Source organism: Lipotes vexillifer, unplaced genomic scaffold (assembly GCF_000442215.2).
Source record: "Lipotes vexillifer unplaced genomic scaffold, Lipotes_vexillifer_v1.1 scaffold1186, whole genome shotgun sequence".
Classification (NCBI taxonomy): Eukaryota; Metazoa; Chordata; class Mammalia; order Artiodactyla; family Lipotidae; genus Lipotes; species Lipotes vexillifer.
Window position 1 is genome coordinate 1,778,089 of NW_006785484.1, and position 16,297 is coordinate 1,794,385.

At 43.4% G+C, this 16,297-nt stretch overlaps 1 protein-coding gene across 1 annotated transcript in view; it reads left to right on the top strand.

Annotated features, from left to right (window-relative positions):
- Positions 1–1,342, top strand: part of DOK5 (docking protein 5) — a 139,926-nt gene extending 138,584 nt beyond the window's left edge. The window contains exon 8 of the mRNA XM_007457606.1: positions 1,278–1,342. Within this exon, the coding sequence (XP_007457668.1) occupies positions 1,278–1,342 (65 nt within the window). The remainder of the gene's footprint in view (positions 1–1,277) is intronic.
- Positions 1,343–16,297: the final 14,955 nt, after the last annotated feature.

A 16,297-nucleotide genomic window follows, 5' to 3' on the forward strand; every position in this document is an offset into this window, starting at 1 on the left:
GGGGGGGGGGGAAGAGAATAGAATTCATGTCCAGAATGGCTGGGAGGCTGGAAGAAATGATTTCTAGTGATTTGGGATATTTTAATATTCAAATTACTTTAATAATAATCACTGCTATTGTGTACCAATGACTGTATGACTAGATATATATAATTTTCTTATGGTTCAGATTTGAGGCGTGCGAATATCCGAATCCACGATTTCTTATGTCAGAAAGAGACTCAACTGGGGTGTGATGGAGGCCGGGGCTGTTGGTGATAATGAGGTAGAGCTTAAGGCTTAGGGGGCCAGAGGCCACTGTGAACCTTTTTTGCTAAGTCCAGTGTTTTGAATGCGTGTTGGTGGGGTGAACATGCTCCACTTAGCTGGGGTCCCATCTCCCTGTGTGTTAGGCCGGCTTGATCCACACATTTGGTTCCAGGAATGCTGTACTGTTGTGTAGGTTTTGCTTTGCTCACTTCTGAGAGCTGTTCACCTGGTCTGCAGTGTAAATTCCTTTGCTTGTGGTAACGCTTATAGCCAGCAGATGGTGCTCTGTCCGCAAGAACTGGAAAACTGGCCTCCTGGCCAAATCCAGCCTGCTGTCTGTTTCTCTTCACGTTTCCTTGGAACATTCACGCCCATTCCTTACGTATTAACTGGTTGCCTTTGTGCTACAGGCAGCAGAGTTAAGTAGTTGCTCTGACACCATACAGTCTACAAAATCTAAAATATTTCATATCTGGCCCTTTATAGAGAAAGTTTGCCAGCCCTATCCTGTGTCACAAAGGGGGCTCACAGTTGCCTCGTGTGTTGCCTTCCTGGCTTCTTCATTTTTCTTGGTTTGGAACTTAAACCTGAAATAATAAAGGCTAAATGGATTTTAAGAAGTCCTCTTTTACTGCAAGATTTCCTAGGTATAAATATAATATTGTCTTACTTCTGGTCGGGTTTCCAAAGAGTGTCCTCGCCAAAAGATTCCACAGTCCTTTGATTCCATATCATTTCCTCTAAATATTCTGGGTATAAGAGTTGAAAAAGACGAAACATTAAGGAGGAGGTTGTCCTTAACTGCTACTGGTCTGATCATAGCTCAGTGCAAAGGCCACATGCCAATGATATGTTAATCATACCATCTCTTATGACTTTCATTTGCATATCCCTGTGAGTGGCCTCTGGGAAAAAAATCCCGTGTCCTGTGTTACTTATTTCCGCTATAGAGAAACTTGTGACTAGCTAATCTGGTTGTGGGTTTTCTTGAAATATAACTGCCGATTTCTAAATCTTTTTTGGAAAAGATGTCACCAGCCCTCTGAAGCTTCATCGAACAGAGACTTTTCCTGCCTACCCATCTGAGCACTGATGGAACTGCCAAGAATTGCTGTGTGACATGCTTGTGATGTGTCAGGCACAGATCCACCTGGGAGGTCAGAGGATAACCCTGAGGGAAGCGCTGAAGAAAAGAAGCTACACATCCTGGCTAACTGCGTGGTCCTTGGGAAACTCTGCAATACCATATTTGTCTTTTTCTTTTTCTCCTTTCTTTTTTTTTCCCCCCTTAAAAAAAACTTAGCATAATTGAAACCTTTTCCTTAAAAGGTTTTTCTTTTTTCTTTCCTTAAAAAAAACTTAGCATAATCGAAACCTGTTCTATAGATATCGACGTTTTCTTCCCTCTTTTACAGTTGGACAGAAAGGAGTTGATGCCACAAAATGATTTTCTATTGTAGATACCATGTCCCCTGCACCTCTCTGAATCTATCCTTTTGCCGATTCTTGTGGTTTTTCCTTCTGAGTGTTTCAGTTGTATGACGGTACTGACAATAAAATGGCTCTTAATTATTTGTTATTCATTTATACTGTATTCCTCAGTTATTAATATTATGGTTCCGCTTAACTGTTGGCCATCATATTTTATTATATTCCCCATTAGTTAAATCAGTGCTTTAACTCAGTATTACCTATTATGTTAATAAGTCACCTTTCCAAGCACCCTTTATATTCTTTATAGGGTTACAATTTCTCTCTCACACCATCTCCCCTCTCCCTCCTTTTTAAAAAAGCCTTTATTTTGTTTGGTGTACTTTCCCAAAACACTTTAAAATAAAAGATCATTCTTCACCCATATGGTCTTGGGATTCTGGCTATATGGATTTCTCTGTATCTCCAATGTTTCTGAAGGTATGTGAATATTTGCCTTATGAGCCATGAGTGTGGTTTGCCATCGCGTTTGATGGAATCCAACCATTTATGTGTTTGTTCACTTGTTCATTCAGCTGGTCTGTGCTAAGCATCTACTAGACAGAGTCAGGAGACAGAGGGATAAAAAGACACAGGCTCTGTCACGAGGGACCTTAAGTGCAGAGGAGTATGACAAGGAAAATAAAGACACAATTTCAATACAGAGTGACATCTGCTAAATGGACCCCGAGCGGTGATGTACTTCTAAAGAGATGGTCACTCTATTCCCCAGGTTTTCCCACCAGGAAACTGCCAGATGGGAATCAAGTCTTGTGAGCTTCTGAGGCTAGAATTGCTATAAAACTGCATGAGAGAGCAGAGATAGTGTCTGTCTCGGTCACGACTCTCTTCCCAGTAGCGTTGCCAGATAAAATATAGGACATCCAATTAAATTTGAATTTCAGATACACAATGAATAATTATTTAAGTATAAGTGTATTGCATAGGACATAATTGTACTTAAAAATATCCACTGTACATCTTAGATTCAAATTTGACTGGATGGTCTATATTTTTCCGTGCTAAGTTTGGCAATCCTATTTCCCAGGCCCTAGGACTGTGCCTAACACGTAGCTCATGCTTGAGAAATATGTGTTGAATGAATGGAGGAATAAACTCCTATCCTTGGGACAGAATTCTTTCTACAAGGGAAGGCAAATTAACATTGATGGTATGTATACGTTCTCAGTGTCAGGCCCGGGGCTAGCCCTTCCAAAATGATTATTTTCACTAGGAAAAAAATAAATTTTGCTAAGTCCCCCAAAAAAGGGACATTAAGAAGGTTCATTTTCATTTATGTTCCTTCCAAAAATGTATAATATCCTAAAGTGGAGATTGACCAATAAAACCCCAAAGGCCCTGCTAAAATCCCACCTGGATCTGAGTTGGTTGGGATTTCCAAGGACACTGCTGGTTAGGATGTGTTTTTCTCAGGGGTGGAGAAATATTGGGGGAGGGAGGATTAAATTCAGCTAAGAATTAATTAGTGGATTAGAGATACAGAAATGATTTAGTGCTAATGGCTTCACTGGGATGCACTTGTGTTCTGTGTTCTCTGTAGCTGCTCTTCACATCCTTTTAGCTCATCCTACTTTTCCTAGATGTAGTTGTATTCATCTTTTAAAAATGTGCTTTGCCACACACGTTTGATAATTTGCTCGCTGTTCATTTTCCTGACTCATCGGGCTCTTGTTTATTTACTTTTCTCATCTAAAACTGCCTCATAAGAGGTTCTCCCCGATTCCCAGGGCCTTGGCAGCCAGCACGGGGGATTAAGTTGAAGAAGTAGATAAAGCAAATGGAATTAAAGAAATAATTATAATTTTAATGAAGTCAGAATTGCTGAAGCAAGTCTACAGCTAATGAGCGTGTGAAGAAATGTTGCTGAATGTAGTTAACTGCAAGCCAGAGCCTCTTTTCGGACTTCTCAAAAAAGAGACATATTGACAGAAAAGAGTTAGAGTGCTATTAGATTATCCTAACAGCTTCTATTTATTGTCTCTGCTATTCTTAGAGCTTTACTTGTGTTATCTTACTTAATCCCCATGACAACTCCATGAGGTAAGTACTGTTCCCATTTAACAGATGAGAAACTGAGCCTTAAGGAGCTTAAATAATCTAAAAATATGCCCAAGATCTCTTAGCTCTGTTAAAAGGTAAACTGAGGCAGATTAAAAGAGTTTATTTGAGTATCCATCTCTTTGGATCAGGCAGCGCCCAACCAAAAGTAGTTAGAAGTGCTCCATGAACAGGAGGTTTTTACAGAGAAGACTTGGAAGCAAAGCAAGGAAATTATTTGAACTGACTCTAGTGGTTGCCTTATCTGGGAAAGGCTAGTTGGCTGTTTGTGGTTGGTTGTTCCTAAGTTTCATTTTCTCGGATTTTCATGCACTGACTCTGGCTTACGTTTTGCTTTGCTCATGTAGGTCATCATTTTGCTTTGCTCATGTAGGCTGTCATTTTGCTTTGCTCATGTAGGCTAGCAAGGCATTAGGATCACCCCAGTCTAATGGCCTTCCTGTTTGATTATGTTAACAGCTACTAAATGGTAGACACATTTGAACCCAGGCAATCTGATTCCAGAGACTGCTGTGTAAAATCCCTTACACATGCTGCCTTAGGGGGCAGCAAACTTTTTCTTTAAAGGGCCAGAATATAAATATTTTAGGCTCTGGGGGTCATATGGTGTCACTGTTCCTACTGTATTGCAAAAAAGAGCCATGGACAGTAATACTTAAAGGAGAGGCATGGCTATGTGCCAGTAAAACTTTATTTACAAAAACAAGCCACAGGCTGGATTCGTCCACACCGTACTTGCCAACCCCTCCCTACTCTAGATTGTAAGAACACCAAATACTGTCTTTTATCTGTTTCAGGTTTTTGGTAGAAACCATGAGAAATTTGAACACTTTAATTCCTGGCCTTAAACAATAGAAATAGTGATTTGAAGTGGTTTTGAGTTTTCTTTTTCTAATCCCTAACGTCAGTGGTGAATATCCAAGTGTGAGAAGGGGGAACATTTCAAAGCTGTGGTGGATTTGTACACAAACCAAACTGAATTCTCAAGCACTTGCACCAACATTGCGGATAAACAAATCCAGAGGTTAAACGGCAGGATTCACTTAGACGTAGTTGTTTCTGTTTTAATTATGTACTGAGAAAAGTGACTTTTTTTTGGCAGAAGGTGTGGTTTTGTCTACCCCTTTGCATGCTTATTGTAGCCGGCGCGAAAAAGACCTTTTACCCAATTTAAGGCAGCATGATGCAGTAGTTATTAAAATGCTTTCCACGTAAGACTGCTTGGGTTTCTGTGATTCATTTATTCATTTACCAAGTATTGTCTTGTCTCTGGGTATTCCAGGCCGTGTGTTAGTTGCTAAAAATACGGTGTGAATAGAACCAGCATTGTACTTGCCTTCACAGTGCCTTATCCATGACCTCAAAGTGCTTAAGCCAATTGTGCAGGAGACAGAAAAAAACTAAGGAGAACGTATATTTGCATAAAGAGATATTTTATGATTGGGGGGGCAATCTTGACCTTTGCAGAGGGGAATACTGTACCAACTATTAACAAAAATTTTTCCTTTCAGTCCCAGAAAAAATAAATCCATTTTGAGATTTCCACACAAAACTCAGTACTTCTCATTCATACTGAAATTTTAAGTTCTTTTGATTAGATGTTGGAGGTCAAGCTGCTCATCCTCTGATGAAAGTCAGTGCTGGCTGATTTCAAAGAGAGCTTTTGGCTCAACCTCTGGGGATTTGGGTCAGCCAAGGCAAGACCAGGTGATAATCATTTGCCTACATTTGTGCTAAAGATACGGCTGCCCACATTCTACTCTCTGAGCCTGTAGTTATCAAATGTTGGCAAAAGATACTTATTTAGCTGGTCTGGGGTAGAGCTGATGAATCTATATTTTCAATCAGCATCTCTAGGTAATTCCAATGCAGGAGGTATAAATCCCGTTTTAAGAAACCTTGAGGAGATTGAAGTGGAGAGAGTTCCCATCAGGTGAGATTTGGTACCTGGAGGCAGTCAGCAAGGTGTTCTTAAACAAGATGCCTTCGGGGAAGTCAGCAGGCGGAGCTGGGATGCAGGCCGGCTGAGGGCACCAGTGAGATTCCGCAGGGGGGGCGCTTACACCCAGGAAGGGGAGCTGTGTTGTGACTGAAGCTCAGGCAGTGAGGTCTGTAGTGGCGTTTCTCGTGCCTCTGCAATACTTTCTTTGTTGCCATAACAACTAATAAGGAGACTCAGTTTGACCTTCTTTGTTTCTCGGAGATGCCTAACGTGCAAGGGCTTCTCGCACTGTTGTTTTTAATAGGAAAAAGCCAGCCAGAAGCTGCTGAGGAAAGCAGAGCACAGACTGCAAAGAGCGTGCCAGGTGAAGCAGAGAGCCGGATACCCAGCTGCTGTTTTTAATGACCCAGCGCTCAGCCACTAGCCAATCAGGCTTCCCCCACCCACCCTTCCCCCGGAGTGCTTTCCTCCTTGATGTTATTATCTTTGGCCTTTGGTAATGATGCAGTCCCCTCCTGTACTGAAGAGCAGAGGTTGCTTGGGTGGATTTAAAGATGTCGGAGAGGGGTAAGGATTACTATTTTTGCTCTGAGTTTTGACCGGACGGTGACTGCTCGTCTTTGTTGTCTCTCTGCTGTGTTTACATGTGTTTATTTACTTTTTTCCACTGGAAACCCTAGGAGGCCCAGCACTACCTTTGTTTTTTTCAGTAGGTAGCTACCCTCCTTTGGCCTACCTAATGAGGCACACGTGGAAGGCTTCTGTAGCAAGGGTCTGTAAATGCTGGCCAAAGCCAGCCTATCCCTGCTTTTGTCAAAATTGTATTCAAACACAGCCATGCCCATTTGTTTGTTACCTGTGGTTGCTTTTGCACAACTACTGCAGAGTTGAGTGGTGGTGTCAGGGGCCACATGCCCTCTACAGGCAAGGTCTGCAGAGTCCTGCTCTGTACGATCCGGGCCTTCTGGAACCAGCTGATCCTCTGGGGACCCTGGTCCTGCAGGCGTCGCTTGTCCTCAGCATCACCTGTGAAATGAATGTTCTCGGTGGAAGGGAATGCTTAGCCCTCCCCTGAGCGGGGCCTGCACCCTCTCACTGTAGGGGTCATTTTTCTGCTGTTCGTTTTGCCTAGAAACACCTTATTTTCTTCTACTCTTGCAAAAGCAACACTTTCTTTAGACATTAATTAAAACACCAGGCTCTGAGTTCCTTCCTGGGACCCCCCAGACCAGACGAAGCCGCCAGTTATAAGCTTCTAAAGTACTCAGCGCGGTTCCTGCGTAGCACTAATTACTGTTTATAGTGACATGTTCATGTACTTATTGCATTGTCTGCCTTCTCCATGCTTCTCAAGCTCCCTGAGGGCAGGAGCTGTATCTAATTGGCTAAGCTTTGTCCCCCCAGCACCAAATAAAATACCTCCATTAACGTGGCTCCGTGCCAGGGAGCCCTAACTTTTCTGGAACTCCTGTGTGTGCCAAGCATAATCCTTACACCATCCCTGTGAAGGTGATGACTCCAGAGCCCACATGCTTTACTTCTACACTTGTGGTTCCCAAACTATGTGCTGAGGTGCCCAGGGCGCCACAGTGAGTTCACAGAGGTGCTGTGGGATATATTAAATTTTTGCAGCAAACAGTGATATTCAACATCTATTGAACCCTTGGGAACCGCTGGCTGGAGGCTGTTCAATTTCAACATTAGATCACATTAAATTCATTTCTATGATATTTTTGTGAAACTGGGTTTTTGGCAATAAAAAGCAAAAGTACTGTGTGAAAAATCGGTGTGGACCAGTAAATGAGGGTGGCAGTGGGTATCCAGTCTGATTCCCAGATTTGAGGAACTTCAGTGCCCTATAGACACACACATCCCCTTAGCAAGCAGTTGTGGTTAAGAATAAAATTAAAAATAGATTTTCTTTTGATTTAGGTGTATTTTTTAATGGGTCCTAATTTGTTAGGACAGCTTAAATGGCTTGGGCCAAACAGCTTAATAAATGGAACTACTAGTGGCAGGACAGGAATAAAGACGCAGATGTAGAAAGTGGACTTAAGGACACAGGGAGAGGGAAGGGTAAGCTGGGATGAAGTGAGAGAGTGGCATGGACATATATACACTACCAAATGTAAAATAGATAGCTAGTGGGAAGCAGCCACATAGCACAGGAAGATCAGCTCGGTGCTTTGTGACCACCTAGAGGGGTGGGAATAGGGAGGGTGGGAGGGAGGGAGACAGAAGAGGGAGGAGATATGGGGATATATGTATACATACAGCTGATTCACTCTGTGATACAGCAGAAACTAACACCATTGTAAAACAATTATATTCCAATAAAGATGTTAAAAAAAAAAAAGAAACAGTGACCAACAGAGAGAATAAGGAAGAAAGGAAAACAGGTTACATTTTAGTTCCTTGAGTGGCACTTCCTTCTTGCTTTTTGAACACAGAGGCTCACATTTTAGTTGTACACTGGGTCTCACCAGCTCTGTGGCCGGTCCTGTGCAGAAGGTGCTTCTTGAAGAGAAAGCAAGCTGAGTGGGGCTGAGGATTAGGTTCCAGTTGAGTTTTTCTGCCTCTTTCCTGCTTCCACATGTGGCTTCCACCCAGGACCCCTGCTCACCTTTTAAACCTTCCAGTCCAGTCTTTTAATAATTGACCTCTATTGAAGACAAGCCAGGCAGTTCCTATTTTAAGCGAATGCTCCAGTCACGGTGACTGCCCAGAACTAAATAGTGTAGAATTATTTTCCTCATCACTGAATTCCTTTTAAAGCTGTCCCTTCAGAACAAAGAAAGAAAGAGAAACATTTGGTTATCAAAGGAAGCCAGCCCCCAAATTTACTTTGCTTTAGCTGTCATGCAAATTTCAAGCAAGAAGCCTAGCTGGATGGCTTTGAAGATAAAGATCACAGTGCAGTCCTAGAGAGGCTTCAATGGGGTTTCTGATGATCCTGTGATTTACTTGGAGAAGGAAGAAAGAGCCGAGAACAATAGGAAAAACTCGGCTCTGAAGGCATAATAGCCCAGTGTCTAATTCTGGTTCTTTCCTTTTGCTGGGGGAAATGTCAGCAGCAGCGACGGGGGGAGGGGGGGGGGCGGGGGGGCGGAAGCAGGACAGGGACAGGAGAGAGTTCCAGAACCTGAGATCACAATCCTGAGAGGGATGTCACAGCAGGCCCAGGATTCTGGAACTTGGGCTGCCAAAAAAAAAAAAGTTTATCCTTAAGTGAAGTTTTGGTAGATGTTACCTCAAACCAGTTTCTTTACTTTGCAAACTTCTTGGCACCTTACATTTAGTAAATGTAATAGCCAAGGGCGGGCTATAGGATGCAGAGGGGTTTTTGGCTTGTTTGTTTTTTCTTTTATATATATTACCTTTTATTTACTTACCTTTATAACATAAGATGCAGAGCTTTTTATTGTGACATGTCTTAAACCAGTTTGGCTGGTTCTGTATCAGTCGTTGCAGCGATTAGAGACAGGTGAGGGCAGGTCTTCTCACCCCCCACAATGGGCCATCGGATAGTTGTCTGCAGTGCAGCTGTACCAAATGTCTAGATACATTCTAACGATTACTAGCCAGGAGGTATAAAAACAGTGGTGTGGCCAGACTGGTGGCCCCCCTGTACTTTCAGGTGTTCTCATTGGAGGTGTGAAGATTTCCTTGAGGCAGATGGGACAGTAGTCCAGCAGCAGATTCAGCTAAGGGTATAGTGGGGTGGAGGAGTCCCATAGCTATCCATTGAAAAGAGGAACAGTTAAGATTGCGAAGCCTGTGCGGGACCATTTTTCCAGAGGAAGGTTCTTGGGCCCACAGGAGTCTCATCCCTAATCCTGAAAGGGGTGAGAATGTTCACAGTGTTTCCGGTGATTCCGTATGTGCTTGAACACCCCTTTATTCACCAAGAAAATCCACTTCTAACACCCATTCTGCTAATTAGCCAAGCTTCTGGTGTTGACCAGATGGAAAGGTAGCTGAAGCCACTTCTGGAGTTGAGGGAGTTTGGTCAATGTGCTTTCCTGTTGTTTGGCTTTTGTTTTATTTTTCTTTTTTTAGCCAACTTACAACTCCTAGAATGCAGATTTCCAATTAGGGTACTGCAGGTATTAAACATGTAGCTTAAAATGAATGTAACTCTTTTCTCTGGAGCATCTTTCAGGATTGGGGTTCCAAGGACCCCGCTTTAGGAGCTGATGTGTAGGAGGAAAGAATTTTGGGCTGGGAGGCCTCGCTCGATTATTGTGTAGTTGTTTTACTCTGCGCAAGTCACTCAACCTCTCTATGCTCTGATTCCTGAAGCAGAGGTAACAATAAAAATAACTTTTAAGGGCTTCCCTGGCGGCTCAGTGATTGAGAGCCCGCCTGCCAATGCAGGGAACGTGGGTTCGAGCCCTGGTCCGGGAAGATCCCACATGCCACAGAGCACCTAAGCCCGTGCGCCACAACTACTGAGCCTGCGCTCTAGAGCCCGTGAGCCACAACTAATGAGCCTGCACTCTGGAGCCTGAGAGCCACAACTAATGAGCCCGCGTGCCACAACTACTGAAGCCCACGCGCCTAGAGCCCGTGCTCCACAACAAGAGAAGCCACCGCAATGAGAAACCTAAGCCCGTGCGCCACAACTACTGAGCCTGCGCTCTAGAGCCCGTGAGCCACAACTAATGAGCCTGCACTCTGGAGCCTGCGAGCCACAACTACTGAGCCCACGTGCCACAACTACGGAAGCCTGTGTACCTAGAACCCGTGCTCCGCAACAAGAGAAGCCACTGCAATGAGAAGCCTGCGCACCACAACAAAGAGTAGCTCCCGCTTGCTGCAACTAGAGAAAACCCGCGAGCAGAAATGAAGACCCAGTGCAGCCAAAAATAAATAAATAAAATAAATAAATTTATTTTTAAAAAAAGTAAGAAAGAGAGAGAGATCTAGGAAAGAATTGGTTTATGTGATTGTGATGATTCACTAGGCAAATCTGAAATCAATAGGGCAGGCTATTAAAGTTAAAAAAATAATAATAACTTTTAAAAATGCTTTGCAGGCTACTATAAAAGAGAGTAAGAGCTGGAAAAGCTCCAGAAATCGCTGGATCACAGAGGTGACTGAACATCCTCATCAACAAAATAACAGCAACAATTCTTCTGTCCATTTGGTTAAGACCAAATGAAGTCATAGGTATGAAAGCTCTTTGGAAATTGTAAAAAAAATGCTTCAGATGTGAGGTGCTTTTAGAGTCACTGCCAAGTGTCTTCTGGGGGTAAAACTGCCTCCTGGTTTGCATTGGATAAAACGCCTCTGCCCACAAATTTCTTCCTTCTCCCCCAGCTATAAGATGGAAGTTCTCATGCACATCAGCGATGCAACAGCCTGAGCAAGTAAATGGGCCTCAGCTCACAGGGCCCGACGTCTTCAGAAGGATCTGGGTTTTAGAGCCAGGCTGCCTGGGCTCGAGTCCACCTCTCCTGCTTCTAACTGTATATCCTTGGCTCAGCGATTTAAAGTTTGCACCTCTCTTTCCTTACCTGTAAAATGGGAATAACATTAGTCCCTTCCTCTTAGAGTTCTTGTGAGGACAAAATAATACAGGTAAACTGTTAAGAGAGGGCCTGGTACAGTGTTATCACTCAATAAATGTTTTTGTTAACAATGATGATATTATTTCCAATCGGTTCTAAGCCAGTGCTGCATGGGTACTGTACTCACCACGGCCAGCTCCTCTGGCTGGCCTGGACTTTCCTGGTGTTAGCATAGAAAGTCCAATGTCCAGGGAAGCCCCGAGTCCCAGGCCAACCTGGGCAGTTGGTCACCCTAATCCTACCCCAGCAGAACAGCTGAATATTTTGTTGAGTCATGTTCACATTTTGTTCACAAACACTGACTGTGTACCTTAATGACCAAGAACTGTGCTCAGTAGCGAGGGTTCAATGTATCTCACTGTCTGGTAGGAGGGGAGCCGATAAGGTGAATTTTGGATCCCTGGGCCCGGAGAGCACCGAGAGGCATTTGCAGCCACCTGTGCTGCAAACAGCAAGTTTTTATTGAGAGAATAGCACTCGAGCTAAAATTTAGCAAGCAGATAAGATCCAGCCAGGAAAAAGTAGATGCGAATGACACACCTATTTTTATTGGCCTAGAAAGACAACTCCAGTGTCTTGTACTGGGAAATAAGACATTTATTAAAAATAAATACAGCCTGGGGAGGTGGTTACTGCAGACGTGTTAGCTAATTGACAGTATGCTATCATGTCTATTTTGCTCGAGTGTTAACAGAGGCAGAGTGGCCTGGATTATCGACTTCTGGTGAAAACCAAAGAACTCGCCCAGTTTTCTGCTGAGCTGAAACTTTCCTGAACTGGGTAGTATTCTCAAAGATTTGGTCACACACTGGGACCAGGGAGTCATTTTGTTTTATAGGAATTATGGCTGTTGAAGCAGACACTGCTGATTGCCCACTCAAGCTCCATTTTTTTCTATACTAAACCTTTTTCCTTACTAACAACCCTTTGAGGGAGGCAGTGATTCTACTTGAAAATACTTACTTTTCCAGATTCTCTGGAATGTCATGGGACCCAATTCCAGCCCGCAGAAGGCTTCCTTTCCCCCATAAAACAAAGCTTCTAAGGCAAAGGCTTTTATCCCTCATCCTTGGCACTTTCTTCTTCATCTTGCCTGGAATGTAGATGGGATGGCTGGAGGTGGAGAAGCCATCTTGCTTCCACGAGGAGCAAAGACACTTGGTAAGGATGTCAGAGAGGAAACGAGAAGGAGTAGGGTCCTTTATGACTCCCTGTGAGTAGCTAGACCAGCCCTTGTATAAGGACTGCCCTTGTCTGGACTTATTTCATGTGAAAAATTCCTACTTGAGGGTCTCTAGCATGTGTAGTGAACCATGATCCTAACTGACCTGTTAGGTACTGATTTCAATAGTGTTTGGTAAATGTTGCGAGCATCAAAACCTTGCAGGGATGTGGACTCACTATAAAATTTGTGTGTGTGCAATGTTTCTAGTTGATGGAGTTTTTACGTGATGCTGTCAGGGCTGTGGTCTCCGTAAGACAACAGTAGGTGCAGTGCCTGGGACCCATGATTCTCTTAGAGGCCCATAAAAATCTTTTACTTTCTTTTAAAATCAGAAGAAAAAATTCAATTTGGATTATATTGGTCTTCATACAAACCCAGTCGTATAATGTAGTTTTTAATACCATTTTATGGAGGAAGAGGCCCAGGAAGGCAAAAGTATTTATTGGCCCATGAAAGTCATTGTGTGGCCTGGGATACCTCCTCATCTCAAAAAGGAACTGGTCTCATTGCTTCATGCTCATTTTCCATTCCAGAATCTTCCTTCTCTGGATACAGAAAGATGCCCCCATTCAACAGAGGAAACAAGGGGCACTGGAAAGGCTTCTGGGTCCAACAGAACTGGGTTTGAACCCCAGTATGATTTTAGGCAAATTTCTTAATTTCTCCTGGTATCAGTTTTACAAAATTGATTGATTCATACATTTATTCAGCAGTGATTTGAAGGCCTACAATGTAGCAGGCACTGTCTGTAGGGTAGTTATCTTTAGAGGATTATAGGAATTGATGCATAGGAAACCCAATATCTGGTACTCAATTCTGTTTTTAATTCCCTTGCCCTTGGCTGTGAGCTCCAAGCCTAGGACACGGTCCACTGTTATCTTCTTTCTTGCTGTGCGGAACGTTGGGATTATGAAAGAGGCTTCTCCTCAAGATGGGATCCATCCACCTTTTGCAAAAGAACAGTGCTTTTCACTTGAATTTAATTAAGGCCCAGTGCAGCTTCCCACAATCATTACTGTGGTGTCCCATTATCTCTTCTCTAATGATTTTGTTCTGTATAAGTGTCTGTAAAACTCATTCTCTAAGCACAACAATCAGACAGCAGTGTAGGGTAGGATAATTCAAAGACCCATTTAACCACTTTTCACTGGAGGAAGCTGTCAGAATTTCAGACCTGGTTTATTTTTTTGTTGCAGGGATTTTTATCTTTTTCTTTTTTTTTCCTTTTGCCTTCTTGTAACTCCCTTACAGATCCATCTGTGAAAAAAGCAATCATTTAATGGAAAAATGTGTATTTCCCCATTATAATATACTGTGCCACATATACTGTGCACACTGAAGATTCTGTAGTACGTTATAAAAGTGCCAAATATAATTTGCGTGCAAATATCTGATGCAAAGGAGTACTTTTATTGTTTTCAACTGCAGGCAGAAAAACATACCAAGTGGATTTTTGACAAACATAGGATAGATCCTCCTGTGATAGGAAAATATCCTAATGCAAAGTTGCCTGCAGAGAAGAGATTTCCCTTGTATTGACTTATTCAGATTCTATGTAAGAAAGAGCGGCGCTTCTTTTCTCCAGGAGACAAGAGACTCAAGATTTCATTCCCTCTTCTATCAAATGTGCCCATTCTCAACCTCTTTGCTCCCTGCCTGGTTCAGGAGTCCCAGAGAGGCATTCCACCCAGAGCAGGAACAATTCCACTGAAGCCTTGTTGGTGTGTAGCACATTAACTCAACAAATGCCAAGTCTCCACTCTCCTGTGTCACAGCAGCCTGGTTTAGATCTTCATGGGACCGTCCTGGTGACTGCATATTCCTTTTCTTATTTGGCCTGTGATCAGATGATGTCTAGGATGTGTTCCCTCCATCAACTCACTCAACTGGACTCAATCCCTTGAAATCTGGTTTCCTTATTTGTAAAACAGGGAGGTTAACAGTGCACATCCCCTAGGTATTGTGAGTGGAATAAAATCATCGACAAAAAAGAATCTGACCCCAAATCAAGATGTTTATAAACAGTAGTAGTGGGAATTGTGGCCATTTTATAAAAATTAACGTTGATATAACTGACCTGCTGGCTCCATGGATATGTGACCTGTGCAGTCACTGGGACCCCACACTCATAAGGGCTCCATGCTTGGCTGGATGCTCTGCTGTGGCCATCCTGAAATTCTCAGTAATTCTTGAACAAGGGGCCTGCAGCTTGATTTTGCAATGGGCGCCACCAACTATGTAGCTGGTTCTGATTACAGGATAAGATGTGCCTAGTACGTTAAACATATTCTATAGAGAGTCCAGAGAGTCAGTGCTTTCGGAGCTCACTCAGAAGCTGGGGGGGTGGGGGGAAGGATTGGCAATAGTTCACATGATGCATTCAGAACATCTGACTTATTTGTCACCACAACTCCGTGAGGGGAGGTAACGTTCTTATACCCATTTCATCGATTAGAAACTTGAGGGATGTAGAATTTAAATTGTCCACAGTAACTGGGCCGGTAGGCACTACCTTCGTCGGCTCTGCAGAGCGGACACTTCACGGAAGACTCCGAGTGTCCACGGGCCCTTGCAGGTCCACACGTAGCTACCCTTCTCAATGGGGTCCTACCTAGTGGAAGAGGTGGGTCCTCTCCTGCAAAGCCTTTCCTGTGGGCTGGGGAGTTTGTTCAGCAAGTGGTAAGCTCTCCAGGTCTGGGGTTCTGGAAACACTATACAAATAAAACTCCTGCACTCGCATGGAACAGCAAAGAATGGTCTCAAGCTTTGTTTCTGTCAAGCTCTGAACAGTGCATAATAATGTGACTGCTCTAGCCGCTCAGCGCTCAGGTCTCCTTGTGATATTTTCATGTCCTCATTAACTTTCACAAGGACAGATTGATGTGGCACTGAGCACTAATGATGCATTTCCGCGGGCACTGCTGTCTTGTAGCCCTGTTTGGTGTCTTGACCGTTGTCAAGCTTTGGCTCTTCGGGTAATGATTATTCCTGTCTCTCAGAGCAAGGAGAGTTTGCTCTGAAGAGTGTGAGTATCATCTGCCGAACTGGGCAGTTCTGGGTCTTCCCTACTCCTTGTGTGCTCTTCTGCCTTTCTTGGAAGGAATCTTCTAGAACACTGGTTCTTAACCTTTTTGATCTCCAACTTCACCTGAGCTAGTCTAAATCATTCTTTGTAACTTCCTTGACTCAAGTCACGTCCTTGACCCCAACCACTGGTTGCAGGGCCCTTGCCGTGACCCCTGTGCTCCTCTTAGGGACCTCATTCACATTTTTGGACTCTTTACTACCTGTTGTTCCTATTAGACTTGAACCTTCATAAGGGCAGGGACTTGTTCATCTCTGAGTGCTCTGCATTTCCAACAATATCTGAGGAATAGTCAGCAAACATTGCTAGAATTATCTCTTTGGAACAATCCAGCCAGGTACATGAAAGTCTGAGATAATCTACAAGATCTCAGACACCCTGAGGTTATTCATGCAGATGTCCATGGACCTCAGGACAGAAAACCTCCTCTCAGTGCTCTCATACATCAAATACCTTAATCTCTACTACAACTCTGTCAGTTCAGGCACCATTTGGATGTCTCCAGTGATGGTGAGCTCACTACCTCCTTGAATGTCCCATTGTGGGAACTTTAAGTGTTGGAAGTTGGTGGATGGTTTCACTCCTTGAATAGTTTTTATTGGGAGCTGTCACTGTGACAGGCTATTTTCTAGGGTAACAAGGGTAGACAAAACCAAGCCACTGTTCTCTCAGAG